At 44.9% G+C, this 24,895-nt stretch overlaps 1 protein-coding gene across 1 annotated transcript in view; it reads left to right on the top strand.

Moving 5' to 3' along the window:
* The window catches only part of MMP14 (matrix metallopeptidase 14), an 86,545-nt gene that overhangs the window by 49,741 nt on the left and 11,909 nt on the right, over window positions 1–24,895 (top strand). Inside the window, exons 3-7 of the mRNA XM_086923654.1 lie at window positions 12,319–12,441; window positions 12,810–13,117; window positions 13,761–13,928; window positions 17,532–17,686; window positions 18,192–18,330. Coding sequence (XP_086779780.1) covers window positions 12,319–12,441; window positions 12,810–13,117; window positions 13,761–13,928; window positions 17,532–17,686; window positions 18,192–18,330 — 893 coding nt within the window. The remainder of the gene's footprint in view (window positions 1–12,318; window positions 12,442–12,809; window positions 13,118–13,760; window positions 13,929–17,531; window positions 17,687–18,191; window positions 18,331–24,895) is intronic.

The raw sequence follows: 24,895 nt of genomic DNA on the forward strand, positions 1-24,895 counted from the left end.
AGGTGTCGTCAAGATCCACTACTATCGCCCTGATTTTTGTTTTCTCTATATATACACAATCCCATTGAAAATAAATGTAGCCATATAATAGGTAATTTAGAGCAACTATGCATGTGAACGCTCATTTGCAGGTTTATTACTAGACGCAAATATCAAATTGGAGATTATTACTAGAGTAAAACAAAATCGACGTAAAAATTATGATTTAATGCCTCAGAGTGCATGTTACTTTTACTTTACACAGGGAAACACCTCTCTTAAAAGGCACAAGGTGTCTTCGGTGTGATTTATACCATACTGCACAAAGTTAACCCATTGCACCCTGGTGTTGTTTTAATACCTTTTGCTTAATGCAGGTTAAATGCTGTGCAGGGTAGTGCAATTCCATCAGGCATGCGAGCATTTAAAAAATATGTGCCAAGAAATGTATACTCCATTGCATAGTGAATCACTTTATTAAGAGATCTGCCTGGTTTCGGTTCCTGAGAGCTAAAACTTGCAAATGTTGACAAGATTGAGAAGTTGTATGGGCCATCTCTACCCCCTTAAAAGAAACTCGTTTATTTTCTACATGCAATCACACTGTCGACATCCACATGAGTGTTACTCCCTAGAAAAGTAGAGTGATGCATTTAGTCTGGCCCTAAGTATGTTGATTAGGCCTGATCATCCCAGTTCACCTTAGGTTGTGCCATTCTCTGTTTATCCAAGGGGCAGAGAACTACACCCTTTCTTGTGACCCTCATTCCACACAAAGTGACCAAGACTTAAATAGAAGCTTCTGAAGAGCTAGAGTGCAAAGACCAGTGTCTCCTTCATATTAGTTACCATTTATGAATGCAGCCAAAGACGCATCTTCAATATCTAGAAACAATAGTCACTTTAGTGCTCTTTGTGCACCCTGTGATAGACTGGAAATTGTCTGCCATGATATGTGTCTTCTTATAAACTCGAGTACTGAAATACAAGAACGTTCACATGATATTTGACTGCAGTGGAACCTGCAAATCTGTTACTTGAGTTTTGCAACATGAATCTTTTACAGGGTTTATATGCTGTGCATCTATTCTGCTGTCCAGTGGTCGGGTCCAGACTCGTGTTTCTGCTGTCCTATTTATTTATTTTTCCTTCTGGGCATCGTGAACCACTATTTGGTAGTAAGCCTATTCCCTGTGTGACGTATGACGTCTGCCCTGGACATTCATGTGCTATCTTCAGATTCTTTTTTCCGCCCTTGGGTATAGAAGCTCTCTGGAAGAGCTCTGCAGAATTCAACAAAGTGACTGAAAATTCTGAGTTTTTTTCCCAACGGAAACAGCTGAGTTCATAGAGGGTATATGAAAGGCCGAACAGCAGATGAGGGGAGCCTTCTTCACTCTGATGGGGGACCCAGCTGGTAGATCCAGCCAGTGAACACCACCTGTTCAGAGAATGGAGAGGAGGGAGGCAGCGAGGGTACATGGAGAACACCCCTTTTAAATTGTACCCCTACTGCCACCACAAGGTCACTTGGAGAGATCCCAACAAGGTTTGCAACTAGTGCCTCCTTAAAGACCATAGCACTGAAGACTGCGAGGCCAGCGCAGAATTAATTCAGCAGATGTTGAAAGCGAGACTCAAACAGCGTAGGAAACACCACACCATGGGCGACACTCCGATGAGACCGGAGTCTCTGAAGGATATTGCACCTCCCTAGGGAGGAAGCTGAGGAGAAAATCGAGGAAGCCAAACAGGCAGAGGGAGCAGAGTCTGACACTGAGGAAAGCCTCAACGATGTCAAAAAGCTGGAGGCTGTGAAAAGGGTAGAGAGACGCTGAAAAGAAGCAGCAGCACACAGTAACGAAGATGCCGAAAGGCGTGGACTCTTAAATCCTCAAAGGTTGCCTCAACCTAGAAATACTTGACGGCCAAAGATTGCCATTAACAAAAAAGCCACATGGGTCGCAACCAAAGGACACTGATGGGGGCAAGCCACCTAACCAACCTTTGAAGCCAGCAGGCACATGAAGGGTTATAGAACAAGAAGCTGAAGTCCAAAGAATTGTCTGTCTCAAAAAAGAAGGTGTCCACGATGGTCCCACCAGGCAACGCGCTCTCAAGGTTGAACAGAAAAAATACAGTCTTATAGCCAAAATAGTGGGACACCTACAAAGGAAGAAAATGTTTGACTCCCTACCAAACCCACAGTGCAGAAACAAATGGAGGTATTCAACCAAACAGTAAGGCACCCTCGATGCCTGAGCCACATGAAGAGTAGCACCAGGAGGTCAATGGTGACAAAGACTAACATACTGCACCCGAGGGTTAGGGCCAGTTCGACATGTGACAGAATCGGATTTGTGACGCTGAATCCCTGATTAGGTCGTCGACAACTACCCCTCGAGCCCTCACCACTGTTGTATAATGGACTCAAGTGGGTGGCGGACACATATAGGGTCCAATTGCAGAAGGAGTATGTGTACTTCCTTCACGAAACACTTTTGCCATCTCAGAGGGCAAACCTATACCTGCCTGTGCTTCCCAGGAGCCTGGCCCAGGGTACTGAGGCCTTTCGGGAGGAAGCCACAGCAAGGACTGTAACCCCCGAGTGGAGAAGAAATATAAACACTCCACTCAAGAACCTCCTATACACACAGGAAAGTGTGCCCACAAATTCCATAATTATGGCAACAGCCAGGAAAAGAACAATGCACCGACATCAACTGGGCTACCACCAGAGAAAGCGACCAGGTGGGCAAGAAGATGAAGAGACACGGCTATGCAATTGATATTGGCAACTACAACTCCCTTCCCAACCGCTACAGCCCCCAGCAGTGGAACAAAGCGAAGCAAGGCAGTCCTCCAAGAAGACAGAAATATCAGAAATTCCTGCCTTAAGTCAAGTCAGCCTTGGACATGGCTGACATGGCAAGTAAGCAGATATGCACAGGCACCCCTCAGGAGGCATGCACCACTATCTAAGGGTTTCTGGGTTCAAGGTGGTGGCATCAGGCATCAATATGCACATCACAAAAGGAGCACTCTTTGTATCGGCTGTGGATGAGGCACAACAAATAATTAAGAAAGGCAGTAAAACCACAAAGGCCATGAGTGTATTGCAGGTCCTTCAAGAGAAGCAGGCATGCCCACCAGGAGTCCAGCAGGCCGGGGAAGATTCCAACCAGCCTCCCAACAGCAAGATTTCAGGCTGCGCACCAGACACCCACCAGCAGTAGTAACATCTGGAAAGTTAGCCTATTTGGGAAAAGCCGAGATAGACATGGGGTCAGGGGGGCTAATAGGGGGTTTCTTGCAGGACTGGAGCCCAAGCACCTCAGACAATTGGATACTAAACTTAGTAAAGCATGGGTACTGCATAGAACTCATCAAGAATCAGCCCCCTACGGCATCCCGACCCCGAAGGAGAAGACCATAATGGGAGCAAGAACTCATACAACTGCAACAGAACGTCAAAGAGCTCATCAGAAAATGAGCCAGAATGCTACCTTTCAGCATAAAATCTACACCGAGGGTGTTCACAAAAATGCCTGTCGGCAGTAGCCGCACACAGGACGAGACCAAGCAGACACGTCTACTCGTACATGGATGACTGGCTAGTGAAGGCAAGTGAAGGACATACAAACAGTCATCTCCATGCTACAACTGCTGGGAGTAACCATAAACCATGAGAAATAATCTCCACACCCAGAGCAGGAGAAGAACCTCCAGGGAGCGACACTGAACTCAGACAACACATGCCTACCCGGTGCCCAAGAGGGCGAAGGCAATAACAGAGCAAGCTCACCTCTACAGTGAGGACAGTTGTGCAACTAATGGGTATGATAGCATACGGCATCTCACCCATTCCACATGCAAGACTACACATGAAACCCATACAGCAATGACTCTTTAAGAAATGGTCACACACCACGGAGTGCTGGGAGGATCTTGTGGTTGTCACTGCAAAAGTTCAGAAAGCAGTACAATGGTGGAACACAAGGAATATACTAATAGGAAAACCCTTCAAGCTACCAGTCCCCACAGTGACCTTAACAACAGATGCATCACATAAGGTGGGGGGGTGCACATGGACAGCCTAAAGGTCAGGGTTTTTTTAAGTCCTGCGGACATAGCGAAACACACAAACTTGCTGGAACCCAAGACAGTCTACCTAGCCTTTAGGCAGACGTAAGGGGACAGACCGTGCAGATTCAGATGGACAACAGGACAATAATGTTTTTTTGGGGGGTGTTTTCCTAGAGTTTCATGTAGCGCGAACTAGACCCGAAGATATCGGGTATCGGAGCGCTTTACATGAGTACCAGTTTGGTTATACAAGGACACATTCATTTTGGTATGCACTTGGAGATTAAGTGATTTGCCCAGAATCACAGGATGTTGAGCGTCGTTGCTGACACTCGAAGCCAGTTCCCAGCTTCGAGGTCAACCATTCTAGCCGTAAGGTATGTTCAATCTCAACAAACCAGGAGGAGCAAAGTCGTTTCAGCTCTCACAATTTGCACAGGAGAAATGGAAATGGCCACTCCAATGGAACACGACTTGGGACCCGACCCTCGAAGAAAGCATCTGTCGATATTAAGGCTGAAGCCAACCAGCCTAAGTTCAGTCAATCAATAAATCAATCAATCAGGGAATTGTAAGCACGCTACTCACCTGTGCGGGTCTCAAGGTGCTGCGGGGGAGGGGGCGTGCAGATCCTTTCAGCCGAAGAGCAGGTCTTGACAGTCTTCCTGAAGGTGTTCAGGTCGGAGGCGAGTCGGATATTTGCTGGTAGCTCGCAATGTGGGAGAGCGATCTTCCGCCTGCTTTGGCTCTGTGGATACAAGGTGTTTCAGCCAGTGGGAGGTTAGGAGGCTGGAGGTTTCTTTTGGGTACGTGGAAGTTTATTCTGTAGTTGAGGTATTTTGGTCCGTTGTTGTGTAGGCGTAGGTGAGGATCTTGAAGATCATTTTTTTCTCCACGGGGAGCCAGTGGAGTCTCCATATATGTTGGCTGTTGTGTTCACAACGGGCGATGTGAAGGACGAGTCTGGCTGTGGTGTACTGTATGGTCTGGAGTTTGCGGAGAAGGGACTTGTTGATGCCGGCGTAGAGTGCGTTTCCATAGTCCAGTCTGCTGGTGATGAGCGAGTGGGTGACTATCTTCCTAGACTCCGGTGGGATCCATTTGGAACGTCTTTCGGAGGATGCGGAGGGTGTTGAAGCAGCTGAAGGTAACGGTGTTGACTTGTCTGTTCATGGTGAGCGATGAGCCGAGTATGATGCCGAGGTTTTTGGCGTGGTCTGAGGGGTAGATGGGCTCCAGAGGGCGGCAGGCCACTAGGTGTCATCCCATGCTGAGGGGGTGGTTCCGAGGACGAGGACTTATGCCTTCTCGGCATTGAGTTTTAAGCAGCTGATGGTCATCCAGACTGTGACATCTTGCATTCCTTTTTGGGAAGTTTAGTTTTGCGATGGTGGGGTCTTTAGTGAGGGAGAGGATGAGCTGGGTGCCCTCAGTGTAGGATACGATGTTGAGGCCGTGTTGTCGGACGATGGCTGTGAAGGGGGCCATGTAGACGTTGAAGAGGGTCGGGCTTTTGGTTTAAGAAACTGATGTTCAATTCGGTCTTGCAATCCTTCATGATCTGTTCTTCTGCTGTTTGGACTGTCCTATGCCCTCCTCCTGCTCCTAATATATTCTGCCAATTGATCTTGGCATTGGAAACAATGTCAAACCTAAAAGTAGGGAAGGAAAATACGACTTACCAGTATGCATCTGTTCTTGGCATACAGAGCTGCAGAGTTGCCCACTGTGCATAGATCGCCACCTAGTGTTGGGCCCGGATGTTTGCAGTTTGTTTTTGTCCTGACAAGTTCTTTGGAAGTCACAAGATGGGTGACTCCTCTCCTGGACCATACTGCGCATGGACATCGGCTCCATCCTCAGATTGTTTTTCGCCATTAGGGAAATTATGGAGCTTTGCAAGAAAAGGAAGGATGTTCATGTAAACTGTATCTAATTTAGATAATACTGCACACTGTTCATAGATTGTATAGCAGTACCCACCGTTACCGGCGACCACCCCTATCTGTTGCAGTAGTTTGAAATAAAGTTTTGAGAACAGCCTGGCCCACATTAACTTGTTGCTTGGTTTGCACATCTACACAAAAGGGTTTTGTGAATGTGTGCGGTATAGACCATGTAGCTGCTCTGCAGATGTCATCTAGGGAAATGTTACCTAAAAATGCCATTGAAGCCCCTATTTTTCTTGTAGAATGGGCTTTGGTAGGAACGGATAACGTTTGTTTAGCTTTGTGGTAGCAAATTTGTATGAATTTGACAATCCATCTAGATATCTCAGATTTTGATATGGGATTACCCTTGTGTGGTGGTGAGAAAGACACAAAAAGTTGTTTGGTCTTACGAAAAGGTTGTGTTCTCTCAATGTAGTATAGCAATGCTCTTTTGACATCTAGGGTATGAAGAGCTCTTTCTGCTACTGTTTGTGGCTGTGAGAAGAAAACTGGCAGTTCCACAGATTGATTGAGGTGGAAGGGAGAAATGACCTTGGGTAGGAATTTTGGATTAGTCCGGAGATCAACCTTGTTCTGATGCATTTGCAAGAAAGGTTCTTGAATGGTTAGTGCTTCTAGTTCACTAACTCTCCCTAGAGAAGTAATAGCTACTAGGAACGCAACCTTCTATGGTACAAATTGTAGTTCACATTGAGAACAATGTTCAAATTCCACACTGGAGAAGGTGGTACTCTGGGTGGAATTATTCTCTTAAGGCCTTCCATAAAGGCTTTAATAGCAGGCACTCTGAAGAGAGATAGATGCTGTCTGTTTTGAAGATATGCTGCTATGGCTGCAAGTTGTAGTCTAATAGACGTGTAGGCTAAGTTACATCTTTGGAGGTGCAGTAAGTATCCTATGATGTGTTGAATAGACATGTCTAAAGGATTAATATTGTTGTTGTGAGAATATATTACAAAACATTTCCACTTAGCTGCATAGCATGCTCTAGTGGTTGGACGTCTAGCTTCTTTTATGACATTCATGCAGTCTGGAGGAAGGTTAAGATATCCAAATTCTAGGATTTCAGGAGCCAGATCGCAAGATTGAGCTGGGTCCGGGTGCCTGATCTCTCCACAGTTCTGTGTTAAAAGGCGTGAAGACAGGTATAGTTTTTGGTGAAGCACTACAGACAGTTGTAGCAGTGTGGTGTACCACGGCTGTCTGGCCCACGTTGGAGCAACTAGGATGAGGGTCAGAGAATGCTGCTGTAGTTTGCGTACTACTAGTGGCATGAGTGATAGAGGTGGACAAGCGTACGCAATTTTGTTTGACCAGTTGATCCATATCGCATTGCCTTTGGACAGTGGGTGCGGGTATCTGGCGGCGAAGCTTGGGCATTTGGCGTTTTCGTGGGTGGCAAAGAGGTCTACCTGAGGTTGTCCCCACATCTTAAAGAATGGTTGAAGAACTTTCGCATGAAGTTCTCACTCGTGGATCTGTTGTGTCTGATGACTTAACAGGTCTGTTATGGTATTTTGAATTCCTGGGACATGCTGGGGTAAGAGCAATATGTTTTGAGGTATAGCCCACCGCCAAATGTTCTGTGCTAGATGAGAGAGTTGCAGGGAGTGTGTTCCGCCCTGTTTCTGTATGTAATACATAGCTGTCATGTTGTCCGTGCTGACTAACACAGCTTTGTTTGATACTTGCTGTTGGAAAGATTTTAGTGCTAGGAATATAGCTAGTGTCTCCAGATGATTGATGTGGAGTAACTTTTGTTGCGGAGTCCACCTGCCTTGAGTGGTGTATTGCAGTAGGTGGGCCCCCCAGCCGGAGAGCGATGCGTCCGCTGTCAAGATTATTTGAGGAACTGGCTCTAGGAACGGTCGTCCCTTGGAAAAGTTTTTGGTGTTCCACCACTGCAGAGAGCGATGAGTCAGACAGTCTACCAACACTAGGTCTGTTAATTGACCATGAGCCTGGTTCCATTGACATGATAAGCAGTCTTGGAGAGGACGCATTTGAAGTCTTGCATGGGGCATCTTGAAACTTGAAAATGCAAGAGGCCATCATCCCTATAAGCTGCATAAACACTCATGCTGGAAGTTAGTGTTGTGGTTGAAACTTTGTGAGAAGAGTTTGCATGCTGGCTATCCTTACTGGAGTGGGATAAGCTAGCGCTGTTGAGGTGTTTATTGTGGCACCGAGGTACTGTTGTACTTTGGATGGTTGTAGATGAGACTTGGTGTGGTTTATTGTGAACCCCCAGTTGTGGAGCAGTTTTATTGTAGCATGAGTGTGTTGTACACACTGGTTGTATGAGCTGGCTTTTATGAGCCAGTCGTCGAGGTACAGGAAGACTTGGATGTGCTGTCTAAGTAAATGTGCTGCCACTACTGCTAGGCACTTGGTGAATACTCTTGGTGCTGTAGTGACTCCGAATGGGAGTACTTTGAAATGATAGTCTGCCTGAGGTCCAGAATAGGCCTTAGAGAGCCGTCCTTCTTTGGGATAAGAAAGTATAGGGAGTAAATCCCCTTGTTTTGTTGGTGCAGAGGAACTGGTTCTATTGCACTTTTTTCTAGCCAAGATATTACTTCTTACTTTAACAGTGATAGATGTTCTTGTGACATTGGACGCTGTTTGGGTGGTATGTTCGGGCGGTAGATGTTAGTTCTAGACAGTAACCTGACTGAATAATTTGTCGCACCCACCTGTCTGATGTGATGTTGATCCAGGCAGGAAGGAATTATTGCAGTATCCCCCCCGCCTCCCTCCCCACAGGAGTGGAATGTTGGGGATGGGGAAGGGGTGGCAAGTCATTGGGTAAGGGAGGAGGCAGAGCGGGAGTTGTCGGTTTTTACTCTGCCTTTGTTGTTGTTACCCCTGTAACCCCCTCTCTGGTAGCCCTTAGTGAATGTGGATTGACTAGGGGTCTTGTAGGAAGTGGAGGGGCTTTCGAAAGACTAGCCTCTTGTGTTGCTTCTGTATGATGAGCGACAAAAAGAACTTCTGGGAGCTTGCAGCTGCAAGGCTCCCATAGATTTTACTGTGTCGATGTCTTTTTTCATCTTCTCTAAAGACACATCGACATTAGGGCCAAATAAATGTGACTCATCAAATGGGATGGAATTTTGTACCTCAGGTTTAAAATCTGAAATACGTAGCTAGGCATGTCTACGCAAAAGTGTGCTGGTATTGATTGCCCTTGAGGCAGTATCTGCAGCATCAATGGCACAACGAATAGAAGTATTAGTAATATTTTTACCTTCTTGTATGAGTTAATTGGCCCTATTTTTATATTTGTCTGGTGGTTGCTGCATTATGGACTCCAGTTCATCATAATGTGCCCTGTCATATCTTGCCAACAACGATTGGGTATTGGCAATGCGCCAGATGTTAGCTGCCTGTGACGCTTTTCATTTACCGGAGGCGTCAAGGAGCTTAGATTCCTTGTCTGGTGGTGAAGCCTCTCCTGATGTTTGTGAATTGGCACGTTTACGTGCGTTAGAAATTACCTAGGAATCTAAAGGTGCTGGGCCTCTAATGTAAGCTGCTCAGTAGGGGCGGCTTTGTACTTTTTCTAAATGCTTGGGTTGAGTACTCGCGCTCTGACGGGATCTTTAAAGACCTCTGTCGCATGCTTAATGACACCCTTAAGCATTGGCAGAATGGCAGTGGACCTTTGTGTATTATCAAATGTGTCCAATACGAAATCTCCACAGTGTCAGTGTGTAAATCTACCCCATGATACTGGGCAGCCCTCTGGACTAGTAGGTTAAAACCTATAGTGTCCTCTGGGGGGGAAGGCCTTAAGGGATATAAATGGTCTTGAGGGACGTAAGGCACATCAGGGGTGTTATAATCATCCCATGGATTAGGTGACTGAGGGGGGCTATTGTTTTCTACAGGCTCATAAGCACCCCCACCTGTGTTATCCGAGTCTGTGTCTACATCATCATCTGGATGAGGGGATGGTGTAGGAGAATGATGTGGTGGAGGAGGTGGAAGAGTGTGGGGAATTGGAGAAGGGACCCTTAATGGAGAGGTTGCAATGCCTCTCTTCTTTGGAGGAGGAGGAAGAGGTGCAGGCGCCTCTAATGGTCTTTTCTTAGAGCTTAGACACAGTTGTCCAGTCTTGGGATCCTTTACGAGAGTCTTTTGAGTAGGATCTAGTAGGGAAGGCTCTTCTGTGGAAGGTAGGTCCTTTGGTGTGGAAGGTCTTGGTACCGGAGGTTTTTTAGGCACCGATTCGGTAGCTGGTCTAGAGTCTTTTGGGTTAGAACTGTGACCCATGTCTTTAACAGGAACGTGATTTTTCGGTTCAGTGGGTTTTTTCGATTCCGAAGCGTGGGAGTCGTGACCTTTAGGTAGATTTTTTACTCGGCTCCGAGGTCAGTTTTGACGTTGATGAGCCGGTGGCAGTCTTCGGCACCGAGTGCTTGTCTGTTGAAGCAGCGATCGGCGTGGATAAGGAAGATGGCTACTTTTCTGTGTCGTTGTAGGATTGACACCGGTAAGAGGCTGACTCAAACCCAAGCCGCCTGAAGGCTTAATAGTCTTCTTTGCCGAGCCCGAGGGCGGGACGTGAGAAGCAGTCTCTCGGTGCGCACCCGGGCCCGAAGGTGAGAGTGTGACCAAAGCCTTTTTGGAGGGTGTTGAGGAAGGGTCGGGGTCGACGTTCTTACTTACGACCCGTTGAGCTGGAGTGATGTCCTCGACGTCTGAGTCTTCGGCTTCGGAGGAGCTGTCGTTGATTTTGGCGCGCTCCTGTTCTGGCACGTTGACGCCCTCTTGAAAGATGTTGCCCGGGATTGATGCTGACGAGTGAGCCATTGTTCTCGAGCTCGTCTGTCCCGGATTGTCTTCTTGGAGCGGAGGGAGGCACAAGCGGAACAGTCTTTGGCCTCGTGCTCCGGTGAGAGGCAGAGGTTGCAAACCTCATGTAGATCGGTGTGGGGAAACTTCGATCTACATCGAGGACACCTCTTGAATGGCGTCCTTTCCATGAGCCAGAAAGTAAGGCCTAGGTAGGCCTGAAGGACCTCGTAGACGACCGGAATCGAAGGCTTCGAAGTTATGAAGAGTCGCGTCAGTGGGAAACGTGATCGGAACAATACTGTCGAACTGGGTGAGGATTGCGTGCCAAAGGAAAATCGATTCCAAACTGGAGCGCTGGAGACACATCCGAGCCCTATGGCGGAAAAAAACAATTTGAGGATGGAGCCGATGTCCATGCACAGTATGGTCCAGAGGAGGAGTCACCAATCTCGTGACTTCCTAAGAACTTTTCAGGACAAAAACAAACTGCAAACATCCGGGCCCAACACTAGGTGGCGATCTATGCACAGTGTGCAATCTGCAGCTCATATGCCTCGGACATGCTATTCCCCTTTAGTAATTACATGCTGTCACTTTAAACTCTCCTATGAGGCCAGTGTCCACCCACATCCTCCAGTCCTGCTGGAGCCAACTTGTTCTTTCCTTTGCCTTAATATTAGCATGAGAGGTTAGGACCACAGGGGGAAATAAGGTGAGATGTGACCAAAGGTGCATTGGAAGACACTCTGTGCATCCCTGCCTGGGCTGAGGTTTGACCTGCTGTTTATGCTACAATGCTCTTTTTGTGTTCTCTTGGTAGTGGTTTACTTTTCCTTTAGCTCTATGCCTCTTCAATCAACCTCTTCCTTATACACATCTTACGATCTTGTTAACTCAGTATTCCCTCTATGACATTCAATATTTACCTAACTGTAACTGATCAATTCTCCCGATTCCCACCACCTTTATTATGTAAACCCAGCGGGGTCTTATTATTTGATTTCTACCTTATCGTCCAGGCACCTCCTTCTCACACATCCGCTGTTATGCTTGATCAACTCTTCTGGATTTAATCCCTGCCTTCGCTTATTCCTTCCCTTTGTTTCCACCATCACTTGGTATCTTAGCGGTCCCGTCAGCTTATTCCTCTCAGATGCTCTCATCTTGCCACACTCCTCTCACTCCACTACATGGCTCTTAAGTTACCTTGGCAGTAATTCCACCTCGTTCCATCGCTGCCCTTCTCACCCCGCTATATCCCATTCTGCAGCCCACCTTTTATGCCATCTTAGCAGTGCTTCTCTCTTATTCCAGCTACAGCTTTCGTTCATCCACCCCCCTACTTATTACAGCTTTCCATTTTATAGCACCCTCTTTAAAGTACGTTGGACACCACACTACACCCTCCCATGTCTTTGTAGTCCGCATTGTCCTTATGCTCGGTCTCTGTCTTTCATTGTCACTCATTGACTATGTATTGATATCTAACCCCCTGCAGGGCAATGAAGAAACCTCGTTGTGGCGTCCCCGATAAGTTTGGTTCAGAGATCAAAGCCAATGTCCGGAGGAAACGCTATGCCATTCAGGGGCTGAAGTGGCCTCAGACGGATCTCACATTCTGGTGAGTGGCACCATTAGTTGGAAAATTATTATTGTACTGTGGCAGAGTATAGGCGGGTGCATTGTCATCTGGGTGAAGTTTGCATTTCTGCTACTGATGTTTTACTTTTGTAGAAAGCTTGTACTGCTGCTGCCATTTTGAATCTGTTTTGCTTCCCCGAGAGGCTCTTGATGTTGGGGCTACGCCTGTACCCTGTGTATGTGTCTAACATTGCTGGTGACTGTCCAGCACTTGCAGTTGTTTATTTTTTATTTTTAGGGAACCTCAAACTGCAGTTGGTTATGCTATACGTGTATTGTGTGTGAGGAAATCTTGTACTGATGGTGTTTAAGTTCTTGCTTTGACCTTTTTTTTCTCCACCTTTACAGCATCCAGAACTACAGTCCTAAGATTGGAGAATATGAAACCTATGAGGCGATTCGTCGAGCTTTTCGAGTGTGGCAGGGGGTCACACCTCTTCGATTCCGGGAGATTGAATACCACCTCATCCGAGACGGACATGAGAAACATGCCGACATCATGCTCTTCTTCGCTGAAGGGTTCCATGGTGACAGCACCCCTTTTGATGGCGAGGGTGGCTTCCTGGCCCATGCCTACTTCCCTGGCCCCAACATAGGAGGAGACACACATTTTGATGCTGCTGAACCTTGGACAGCAAGGAATGATGACCTCTCTGGTAGGTTGAGTGGCAGTAGACTAGAAAACTCCTTTTATTTCCTGGTGTTCAGCACATCACCACCTTCCTCTTTCTTCCAGTTGATGACATTCTGGCTACTGGCGTGCCAGTTTAGAAATCCTGTCGTTGCCACTTTGAATCTGTCCACTGGCTATCACTGCTGCACCCATGCCTGTTGTGTTTCTGTAGGATGTAGTTCTTTGTCCATGGGTGGAGCAACAAGGGGAGTTAGCCAATGTGAAAATATCCAACGTTAAGTAGTAAAGTGAGGCCACAGAAAAGACAAGGGAGCTTCTCCCATGTCTTTACTCTCTGCTTTTGATAGGTCAGAGAAAAAAATATGCCCACCAACTCCAATTTAATTTTTTTATTGTTCAAAGAAAAGACATCAATGTTGTACATCAAGTGTATGGCCAATGTGTTTACCACCAACAACTACTTTTGACCTCTCTCTTTGTTCTGAATTTCTTTGTCTATGTAACTTCTTCCAGGTGCTCTGGTACACGGCAGTTCCGCAGCTGCAGGTGCTCATCTCTGGATGAGGAGACTTACTTTCGAATAGCTTTCTGGTCTTAGTTGGAGTTCTTACTATTCTTTGTACTGTAGTGTAAGTAGAGTCTCTTGTTTCTCTTGATTCCCCTAGGTAATGACATATTTTTGGTGGCTGTGCACGAGCTGGGCCATGCCCTGGGTCTTGAACACTCGAATGATCCATCTGCCATCATGGCACCCTTCTATCAGTGGATGGACACTCAAAACTTTGAGCTGCCAGATGATGACCGCCGTGGCATCCAGCAGTTGTACGGAAGTGGTGAGTGTAATAAGTAGGGTAGTGGAAGAGGGTGGAGCTAAACTTGGAGAGAAACTGGAAGTGTCAAAAGACTTGCATGAAACCCTAAACCTTCGAGCTCTTGCTTGTTTTTAAATATGTTTTATTAGCATTTTCTACCGTAAACATAATACAGTCTGCACAATACGTACATTTGGTGGTGTAAGACACATTTGGAATTCGTATTTATACAAAAGCGCATGTCGGACCATAAGTGTGGTCTCACTGATATCCCTCGTACGGTGTGCATTTCCAGCAGTAGTGTCTAAAACATTACATAACGGCCAAAATAACTTTAACAGAAACGAAACAATACCCAATAACCTCCCCCCACCTTCCTTCTGATCCATATTATGTCAGTCATGTTTGCGTCTACCATTAGTCCAATTTAAGGTATCCGTTATTCAGGTGTCGGGGTGTGCCTGTCCGAGTTCCCCCCCGGATTTTCCCCCCCTGAGCCGCCTCCCTGTCTTGAGGGCATTGTGTGGGAGAACTCTGACCTCCCTGTAACTCGGTAATCATGGATGCCCAGGCTATTCTGTCTTCCTCTGCTTTTTCATCGTTCCTGACAGAGCGCATCCAGACCAACTCTGCTGTTGCCCACTCATTTATATCTCGTACCCAGTCTGGATTCTTCGAGCTCTTGCTTGTTATGGTCATTGATAGAGGGATTGCTACCTTTATGAATCCGTGTGTAAACTGTTGATTGGATTCCTTGTATATGAGGTGAAGAGACTGGTGAGATTCTATTGTGGATTGCAGGATGGGAAAGCAGTGACTGTTGGTAAGTGGCATATAGCTAGATGGGGTGTTATGAGTGTTGGAATTGATTGTCGGGTGGATGTATGTGTAGGTTTGGATCGATGGGTGCGTATATGGATGCTTTGTTTTTGGTTGATGGCTGAGCGGGTTGATGGTTTTTGGGTGGTTGAACGGGAAGGGTAATTTGAGATCTGCTTTCTAAATGTGGTTGGGTATCTTTTCGCATCTCGATGTAGTTGTGTTGTAGATAATGTGTAGTTGAGTGGTTGCATAATTGGATGGTTTAGTGAGTGATTGTGCTAGATTTGGGGTGGGTTATGTAGAAGGTGTAGACAGGCCCTAACGTAGAAAAGAAACCTAGACAGCTCTCTGATTAAGACAAATCTCAGAGAACACAGACTTCCTAGTGTGATACTCCAAGACTCAAAAGCAATGAAATGTGCAAGCCAACGGTTCTACCTGCTTCTCTTTCTAACCATTATACCTCACGCTTGTCCTAGTATTCAAATCATATAATATAGTTTCCCATTTTCATCATTTTATTTGTTCTGTGATTAGAATAATTTAATTTGCTATTCCAAGTTTTGAACACCGGAAATGACACAACAAAAAGGAACTTCTGCAGTTCCACAAAATTATCTCCAAAAGGATTTTTGAAATACATTTAGTTATAACTGAAAATAATTTCTGGGAAACGTAATAGCAAAAAGCACATTTTTCATGTAAATTGGAGTATTTAGATTTGTAAGTCAAAATTAGCAGTCTAGTTACAAAATAATGTAGTTGTTCTGGTCTTTACTGATTGCCAGAGAGATCAACAAGAGTTCATCCAACAAGAAAGGGAAGAGGGGTGTGCGTAGTCGCTGTCTGATATTTCTAATGGGGATGATATCTTTGGTACATCTTGAATTTGTTGTTAAAACATGACTGTCTTATTAGGACTGCCACCAAATCTATGGAGAAGGCTAATCTAATGTTGATAATTACATGTTGTTTTCTTAAACCAGCCCTATAAACGCACCTGCAACACTCTGCAACGATGATTTGTGTTTTTAATGATATGCCAATATGAGTGGGCAGTCCTTCAAATCCGTGGCATTTTGTTTATGTATACATGGTCCCATATATATTCCCATTTTGTGAAACTTCAGGTATTACATATTGTACATGTAGCTCGTAACTACAAACCATAATGTGTTCTTTGATATAGTTTGTTTAGAGGCCCAAGATTATAATTGCTGATTTATGGCTTCTTTGCTTAGAAAGTGCTTTCAGCTCGAATGACTTAGTCTGCTATAAAAGACGCACTTATTCACTAATTGCCCTTTTAAGTGTATTTGTTCTACTTTGCTGTCCATGATTGCGTGTTGTTATTTTATAGCTGTTTTTGTTCGTAAAGTAAAGATGTACTTCTGTAGAGTTTTTCTTAAAAATGCAACAAAAATAATGGCTCTTTCAAAAGGTTATATTAGACAATATTTTGCTGTGTATGGCTTTTAAGATTTCCTCTTTAAACACTAACTTCTTCAGATGCCTTCTGGTAACACTCTTCTCTGAGGATAAATCTTAAATTTGCTTACGCAAATTTTAGGCAAAGGGGCCCTACTCCCTACGTAAATATTATTGCAGTCCACATCTTTGCTTCATTGTGGAATCTTGGGCCTCCTGTTCAAAGTCCTTTACAATCGCAAAGCATGTAATTCGTGAAATCACAGATTTGCAGCTGCAAAAGGCCTTTCTTTACGTACAAACACCCTGTTACACATTGTGGAAAAAACCTTTGTGATCTTTTAGAATTTCAAATAGGAGGGGTTGTGAAAGGGACTCTTCCTTCCGATTTCTGATTCAGGGAAGCATGTATAAATGGTTTACGACTGCAAATGCAATTACAAACCACTGATGAGTTATCAACTCCCAAGTTGGGGTGGTACCTGATTTGCAAAAGGGAAGGGGTCTCATACTACCCTCTTCCCAATCTGGAATTGTGTTGCCAGACTCTGGGACAAGGCAGCGGTCTGTAGACCACTTCCTTCTTCCGCTTCAGTTTTCCACAATAGAATGATTTTTTTTTCAGCAGTAGCACTGGTTTCTTTGAGGAACACAGACTACTTTCAGGAATAAAAATCGTTTAATTTTTAAATGCAATCGCTGAGGTGGTGGTCTGCTGTCCATTGCATGCCTCCATCCTTGTGATTGCTGCCTGTCATAGGGAGTCGCAAATTGTAACCAGCATAATGAATGCTAATTAGCCAGGTTGTTTTTTGACCCCCCTTGAATCGGTATTTTATGAACTGACCTATACTAACATAGGCTGGTTCGCAAAATACTATTCTGTTCGCCAAATGTTGGTGCTCAATTTGCAACCACTTTTTGTGAGTGGAATAGCAGTAGTAGTAGTAATACTTTATTCGATATTGACATATCATAAAAGTACATACATTCATATACAAACAATTTAGTTAAAAATATACATTTTCATATAGTAAAAGAATAGCAGTTTATCAGACTCCTCATTTCTTTGGCAGTTAAATCACCTACCTATTACCAAACACAAGAATAGCAACAAAATCAGATCTATTTGCTTTTATGGCTATACCCAACTGCTATGTTAAATTAATGTAGCACGGCCCCATGGAATTAAAAATAAGGTCTGTCCTATTGCTTTGTTGAAAGAATGGCAGTATGGTGTTTAGTTAGCTCAATTTACGGTACATCCTAATGGTTTGTTAAAGGAATGTGTGTGCACCCTAGCTCTCTGTCAGCCAGCATTTAGGATATTCACCAGTGCATTAAACCTCCCTTTTAATGTTTTTTTCTCCATAGGTCATGGAGGGAACGTCCCAACCATATCCCCCAAGACCACAACCACAACCAAGCCAAGAACACGCAATCCACATGTTCCTACATTCGGGCCCGACATATGTGAAGGAAATTTTGACACCATTGCCATCCTGAGGGGGGAGATGTTTGTGTTCAAGGTAAGGGCAGAATAAAAACAAATGATTTCCCAGTGTGAATGGAGCCTGCATATACAGAGTATGAGGCACTAGAGTCTATTTTAGGATCTTTGTGCTCTCAAGGGGTTGCTTCCAGACTATTTCAGAGAAACACAAACCTGCTTCCTCCAGAAGTTGCACTAGGAGTACAGCAGGAGACTGAGAATTTCAGCCCAGATTCTGTGGATTTTGGAGGTTATCTCAGAGTTCGCAATAGTGGACACAGAACCCAGATTAGGTTCTGTCCCAGAGGGTTTTCCTATTTTTTAAAGAGGAAAGAGTGTGTATGCCTCTCACACCGGCTAGAGTTCTGGCTCAGGTTTTTCTCTGGCAGTAACTGCACCCAGAGCCCATGCCACAGGGTGCAGTGACTGCACATTCAGCACCTTCTGCAACTGTGCCCTTGATGCTGCCACTACGAAGCTGCGGAAATGCACGGCTATCTATTGACTGAATTATAAATGTTGTGCTCATTCCTTCCCTTCAGGAACGCTGGTTTTGGAGGGTGCGTGATAACCGAGTGTTGGATGGCTACCCTCTCCCCATTGGGCAGTTCTGGCAAGGACTTCCTAGTACCATCAATGCTGCCTACGAACGGAAGGATGGCAAATTTGTTTTCTTCAAAGGTAACAGCTGGTGCATGCTTGATCAACTATTCCTTCCTGTCACAGGTCCCATCTCTCTCCACCTACACCCCTTAAGCGTTGACCTTGAGTTCTCACACAATTTTCAGGGTGCTAGTGAAGTAGCTCTGAAGTGTAATGTAGATTATTAGCATTAATGAACCCACGGGCCCTCTACAAAAGTCTACAGCAGTAGGGTTTTTGGAGTTGTTTTCTATGCAACATAAAACAGAATAGGACAATCTGATAAAAAGTTTTTTACAAGTTTATTAACATCGACTAATACACCTAGGTAAAACCATTAACGATCACAAGCAATTATATCACAATGTCTAGAAAAGGGGTGAGAAAAAGAATTACTCCTTATCCTTACTGAAGGATGCACCATGTGACTCGTGTTGGGTTCATTAGGAGAGACACAATAGATTTGTATTTTGCAAAGCACTACAGCAACCAGAGGAAGTGACGAGGAACATGTCTCTGAATTGGAGGACAGCCCCCTTTTCATGCTGGCTCTCTTTGCCTTCCCGAGCTTCACAGTACAATGAGTGATGTCCAAGCAGAGAAGAGGGGAGGCTGCATCTATGCCAACAAACCTACTGGCAGTCTCCATTGCCATCATCTGTGATTCTCAGTGAAAATACTTGCCTGTTGGTTACATACAAGTGGCATCTACTCAGTATTTTTTTATTTTTTCACAGCTGAGGCTGTTTGGTCCTTGACTTGTGACAACCCTCAGTCACTGGCAATGAAGAGGTTAGGATGCATCTCATGGAGCTTGGTAGGGCTCAAGATGAAATCAAGGGATTGACACTTCAGGGGAAGATGTTATGACACCTCCTTATTTGACTTCCTTCATGTACACGCTGGACTTTTTAAAAGTGGGTCTTTGATGTTTTAGATGCTATTTAATGGGGAACACAACCAGCAGTAAGTATGCGTGCTCTTACCAGGCTGTGCAAAGAGGTGCTCACTTGAACTTCTATCCTGCCTCCGCAATGATGAACCCGACATGCAGACCACTTCCCAGAAGGAAGGAACATAGGTTTAAGAATTGTCATATCTACCTGATGTTTACATAGTCCAATAGACATACCCATATGATACAACTAAGCAGTCCTACTGAGAGTTTGAATAAGAGGGTGGATGGGGGGGTCTCTTTCAGGAGGAGTAGGCCCACATAGACAATTTCCAAAAGGCTGAATCAATCCGATAAACGATAATACGGCCCGGGGGACTAAATGCAGCCTTCCTAGAGGTGTTCCAATACCCTGTTCAAAAAAGCCGGTACAGCTCACTGATGTACTGTTTCATGAATATTCTTCCAACAGGATGGCTATAAGCTCTTGGTCAAATACACCTGGCCAATCACACGCTCATATCATGCCATCTTAGCAGAAGCCCTACACAGGAAGCCTAACAGGCCATCCTCTAGTTTAGAGGATGGTCCCTTCTAGGCTGCGTCTGAAAGCGACACCTAATGGGGCCAGCAACAGTATGTATATAGTATTCCAAGTGAATTTATGTAGCGCTTAACCCTGAAGAAACATTTTAGGATATTTTCACGCTATTCTGGATCCCAAGATTATTGGTTAATTTAGTGGCTTTTTGTTAGTGAGTTTAGTCTTTTGTTCTCAATAGAAAAGATAACATGCTTTTCCAGAGTTTGTGATAAAATCGGAGGGAGTTGGATGTCAACGCTATCAGGGGTGGAAGGTATATTAGTTTGTGAGAATGACTGGTGAGGAGAAAAGATAGGCCAGGGGAAATGTTGAATATGAAGAGACTATAAGCAAGTGACTACCCGTTTGTGAGAATGAAGGAGTTATGGACAATGGGTTCAGACATGGGCAATTCAGATAGGTGTATATATAGAAGTGTATAAAGTTGTGTGTAGAAGCTAAATAAGGAATCGAGGTTTTGAACAAAGTTGAATAAGGAGGGCATAGCATGCAGACGAAGATATGTAGTTGATGATCATAAGGAAAATGCTACTTACCAGTATGCATCTGTTATTGGCATGTAGAGCTGCAGAGTTACACACTGTTGCTGAGATCGCCATCTAGTGTTGGGCCCGGATGTTTGCACTTGTTTTTGTCTTTGTCTTTGTCTTTCTTTGGAAGTCACGAGATAGGTGACTCCTCCTTTTGATCACATTGCTCATGGGCATCGGCTCCATCCTCAGATTGTTTTTCGTCATTAGGGAAATGATGGAGCTTTGCAAGAAAAGGAAGGATGTCCATGTAAGCTGTATCTAATTAAGATAATACTGGAACAGATAAAGGTAGCAGGGGAGGTGGGTGGGCATGTGTAACTCTGAAGCTCTACATGCCAAGAAGAGATGCATACTGGTAAGTAGCATTTTCTGTTTGAGGCATATGAGCTGCAAATTACACCCTGTTGCATAGAGTATACAGGAGTACCCCCTCTTAGCGGCGACCACCAGTATCTGCTGCAGTAGTTTGAAATAGTGTTTTGAGTACAGCCTGGCCCTCAGTAGCTTGTTTAGTTTGCACATCTACACAATAGTGTTTTGTGAATGTGTGCGGTGTAGACCATACATCTGCTTTGCAGATGTCATCTAATGGAATGTTCCCTAAAAATGCCATTGAAGCCCCTATGTTTCTTGTAGAGTGGGGTAGGAGGAACAGATAAGGTACGTTTAGCTTTCTGGTAGCACATTTGTATACATTTGACAATCCATCTAGCTAACCCAGATTTTGATATAGGATTGCCTTTATGTGGTGGTGAGAGACACGAAAAGTTGTTTGGTCTTACGAAAGGGTTGTGTTATTTCAATCTTGTATAGCAATGCTCTTTTGACATCTAAGGTATGAAGAGCTCTTTCTGCGACTGTTTGTGGCTGCGAGAAAAAAACGGGCAGTTCCACAGATTGATTGAGGTGGAAGGGAGAAATGACTTTAGGAAGGAATTTAGGATTAGTACGGAGAACGACCTTATTATGATGCGTTTGCAGGAAAGGTTCTTGAATGGTTAGTGCTTGTAGTTCACTAACTCTCCGTAAAGAAGTAATTGCTACTAGGAACGCAACCTTCCTTGTTAGGAATTGTAAATTCATATTTATGTAAAGGTTCGTAGAAAGGTCCCATTAGACGTGTGAGAACAATGTTTAAATTCCACACAGGTGAAGGTGGTGCTCTGGGAGGAATTATTCTTTTAAGTCCTTCCATAAAGGCTTTTATAGCAGGTACTCTGAAAAGTGATAGATGTCTATTTTGTAGATATGCTGCTATGGCAGCAAGATGCAGTCTAATAGACTTGTAGGCTAATGTACATATTTGAAGGTGTAGTAAGTAGCCTATGATGTGTTGAATAAACACATTTAGAGGATTTATATTGTTGTGACAATATGTTACAAAACGTTTCCACTTAGCTGCATAGCATGCTCTAGTGGTTGGGCATCTAGCTTCTTTAATGACGTTCATGCAGTCAGGAGGAAGGTTAAGGTAACCAAATTCTAGGACCTCAGGGGCTAGATCGCAAGGTTCAGCTGAGCTTGGTCCGGGTGTCTGATCTCTCCATGGTTCTGGGTTAAGAGGCGTGGAGATAGGTACACTTTTTGGAGCGGTACTACAGAAAGTTCTAGCAGCGTGGTGTACCATGATTGTCTGGCTTACGTTGGAGCAACTAGAATGAGGGTTAGAGAATGATGCTGTAGTTTGCGCACTAAAAGTGGCATGAGTGGGAGAGGCGGAAAAGCATATGCAAATCTGCCTGACCAGTTCATCCATATCGCATTGCCTTTGGATAGTGGGTGTGGATATCTGGCGACGAAGCTTGGGCATTTGGCGTTTTCGTGGGTGGCAAAGAGGTCTATCTGAGGTTGTCCCCGCATCTGAAAGAATGGTGGAAGAACTTGTGGATGAAGTTCCTACTCATGAATCTGTTGTGTTTTGACAGCTTAACAACTCTCCCAACATACTAATCCACACACTCCCTCTTTTATGTTCTCGGGGAACTTTGTACCTTCTGCATTTCAAGCTTAACAGATCGGCCACGGTGTTTTGTACCCCTGAAACATGTTGGGCTAGGAGAAATATGTTTTGATGTGTTGCCCATCGCCATATGTTCTGTGCTAGCTGAGAGAGTTGCAGGGAGTGTGTTCCGCCCTGTTTCTGTATGTAATACATGGCTGTCATGTTGTCTCTGCGGACTAATATGGTCTTGTTTGATATTTGCTTTTGAAATGCTTTCAAGGCTAGGATTATGGCTAGTAACTCCAGGTGGTTGATATGGAGTAACTTTTGTTGTGGTGTCCACTTGCCTTTCATGCTGTGTTGCAGTAGATGGGCTTCCCAGCCGGAGAGCGATGCATCCGCTGTCAAGACTATCTGAGGAACTGGCTCGAGGAACGGTCGCCCTTTGGAATTTTTTTGGGTGTTCCACCACTGCAGAGAGCGATGAGTACGACTGTCCACCAACACTAAATCTGTTAATTGACTTTGCGCCTGGTTCCATTGGCGTGCTAAGCACTCTTGGAGAGGACCCATTTGTAGTCTTGCATGGGGCACTATAAAAATGCAAGAGGCCATCATCCCTATGAGCTGCATGAACACTCGAGCTGGAAGGGAGTGTTGTGATTGAAATTTTGTGAGAAGAGTTTGCATGTTTTCTATTCTGATAGGAGAGGGATAAGCTAGTGCTCTTGAGGTGTTTATTGTGGCACCGAGGTATTGTTGTATGTGGGACAGTTGCAAATGGGACTTGGTGTGGTTTATTGTGAACCCCAAGTCGTGAAGCAGTTGGATAGTGGCATGAGTATGTTGTACACACTGGTTGTAGGAGCTGGCTTTTATGAGCCAGTCGTCTAGATATGGGAAGACGTAAATGTGCCGTCTTCTTAAGTGTGCTGCCATTTCTGCTGGGCACTTGGTGAATACTCTTGGTGCTGTCGGTACCTGGAATGGGAGTACTTTGAATTGATAGTGCTGACAGTCTTATTACAAATCTGAGATACTTCCTGGGAGCTTTGTGAATGGGAATGTGGAAGTAGGCGTCCTTGAGATCTAGAAGTGCAAGGAAATTGTTTTGTGAAAGAAGAGGAAGGACCTGTTGGAGTGTGACCATGTGAAAATGGTCTGACTGTATATGTATGTTTAAGGGTCTGAGGTCTAGAATAGGCCTTAGAGATCAGTCCTTCTTTTGGATAAGAAAGTAAAGGGATTACATTCCCTTGTTTTGTTGGTACAGAGAAACTAGTTATATTGCACTTTTTTCTAGTAGGGATATTACCTCTTGCTTTAGCAGTAATAGATGCTCTTGTGACATTGGACGCTGTCTGTGTGTTATGTTTGGGGGGTAGATGTTAGTTCGAGACAGTAACCTGATTGAATAATTTGTGGCACCCACCTGTCTGATGTGATGTTGGTCCAGACAAGAAGAAATTGTTGTATTCTTCCCCCCACTGGAGTGGAATGGTGAGGGGGAAGTGGAGGAAAGTCATTGGGTAGGGGTGGAGGCAGAGCGGGAGTTGTTAGTTTTGCCTCTGCCTTTGTTATTGTTACCCCTGTAACCCCCTCTTTGGTAGCCCCTAGTGAAGGTGGATTGGCTCGGGGTCTTATAAGAAGTAGAGGGGCTATAGGAAGAGTAGCCTCGTGTGTTGCCTCTGTAGGATGAGCGACGAAAGGAGCATCTGGGAGCTTGCGACTGCAAGGCTCCCATAGATTAGCTGTGTCTATATCCTTTTTCATCTTTTCAAGGGGATACATCAACATTAGGGCCAAATAGGTGTTGTTCATCAAATAGTTGATTGAGGATGGCACTCGGGACCTCAGGTTTGAAACCTGAAATACGTAGCCAGGCATGTCTACGCAAAAAGACGCTGGTGTTAATTGCCCTTGAGGTAGTATCTGCGGCATCTAGGACACAACGGATGGAGGTATTGGTGATAGTTTTACCTTCTTGTATGAGTTCATTGGCCCTATTTTTATATCTGTCTGGGAGATGCTGCATTATGGATTCCAACTCCTCATAATGTGCCCTGTCATACCTTGCTAACAGCGCTTGAGTATTGGCGATGCGCCATATGTTTTCTGGCTGTGACACTGTTTGTTTACCAGAGGCGTCAAGGTGTTTAGACTCCTTATCTGGTGGAGGGGGGGGCCTCACCTTGGGTTTGGGAATTGGCCCTTTTCCATGCATTGGAGGCTACAAGGGAGTCTAGCGGTGCAGGGCCTCTAATATAGTCTGTATTTGTAGGGGCAGCTTTGTATTTTTTCTCAATTCGGGGGTTGAGGACTCTAGCCCTGATTGGGTCTTTAAATACCTCTGGTGCATGCTTAATGACCCCTTTAAGCATTGGCAGAATTGAAGTGGACCTTTGTGTGGTGTTGAAAGTGTCCATTAAGAAATCTTCCTCCACAGTGTCTGTGTGTAGGTCAACTCCATGGTATTGGGCAGTCCTATGGACAAGTAGGTTAAAACCTATATTGTCCTCTGGGGGGGGAGGCCTGGAGGGATATACATCATCCTGAGGAACATAGGGGGCGTCAGGGGTGTTATAATCATCCCATGAGTTAGGTTAGTGTCCCTGATGGCTCATCCGCAC

This window comes from Lissotriton vulgaris, chromosome 5, assembly GCF_964263255.1.
Source record: "Lissotriton vulgaris chromosome 5, aLisVul1.2, whole genome shotgun sequence".
NCBI classification, from domain to species: Eukaryota; Metazoa; Chordata; class Amphibia; order Caudata; family Salamandridae; genus Lissotriton; species Lissotriton vulgaris.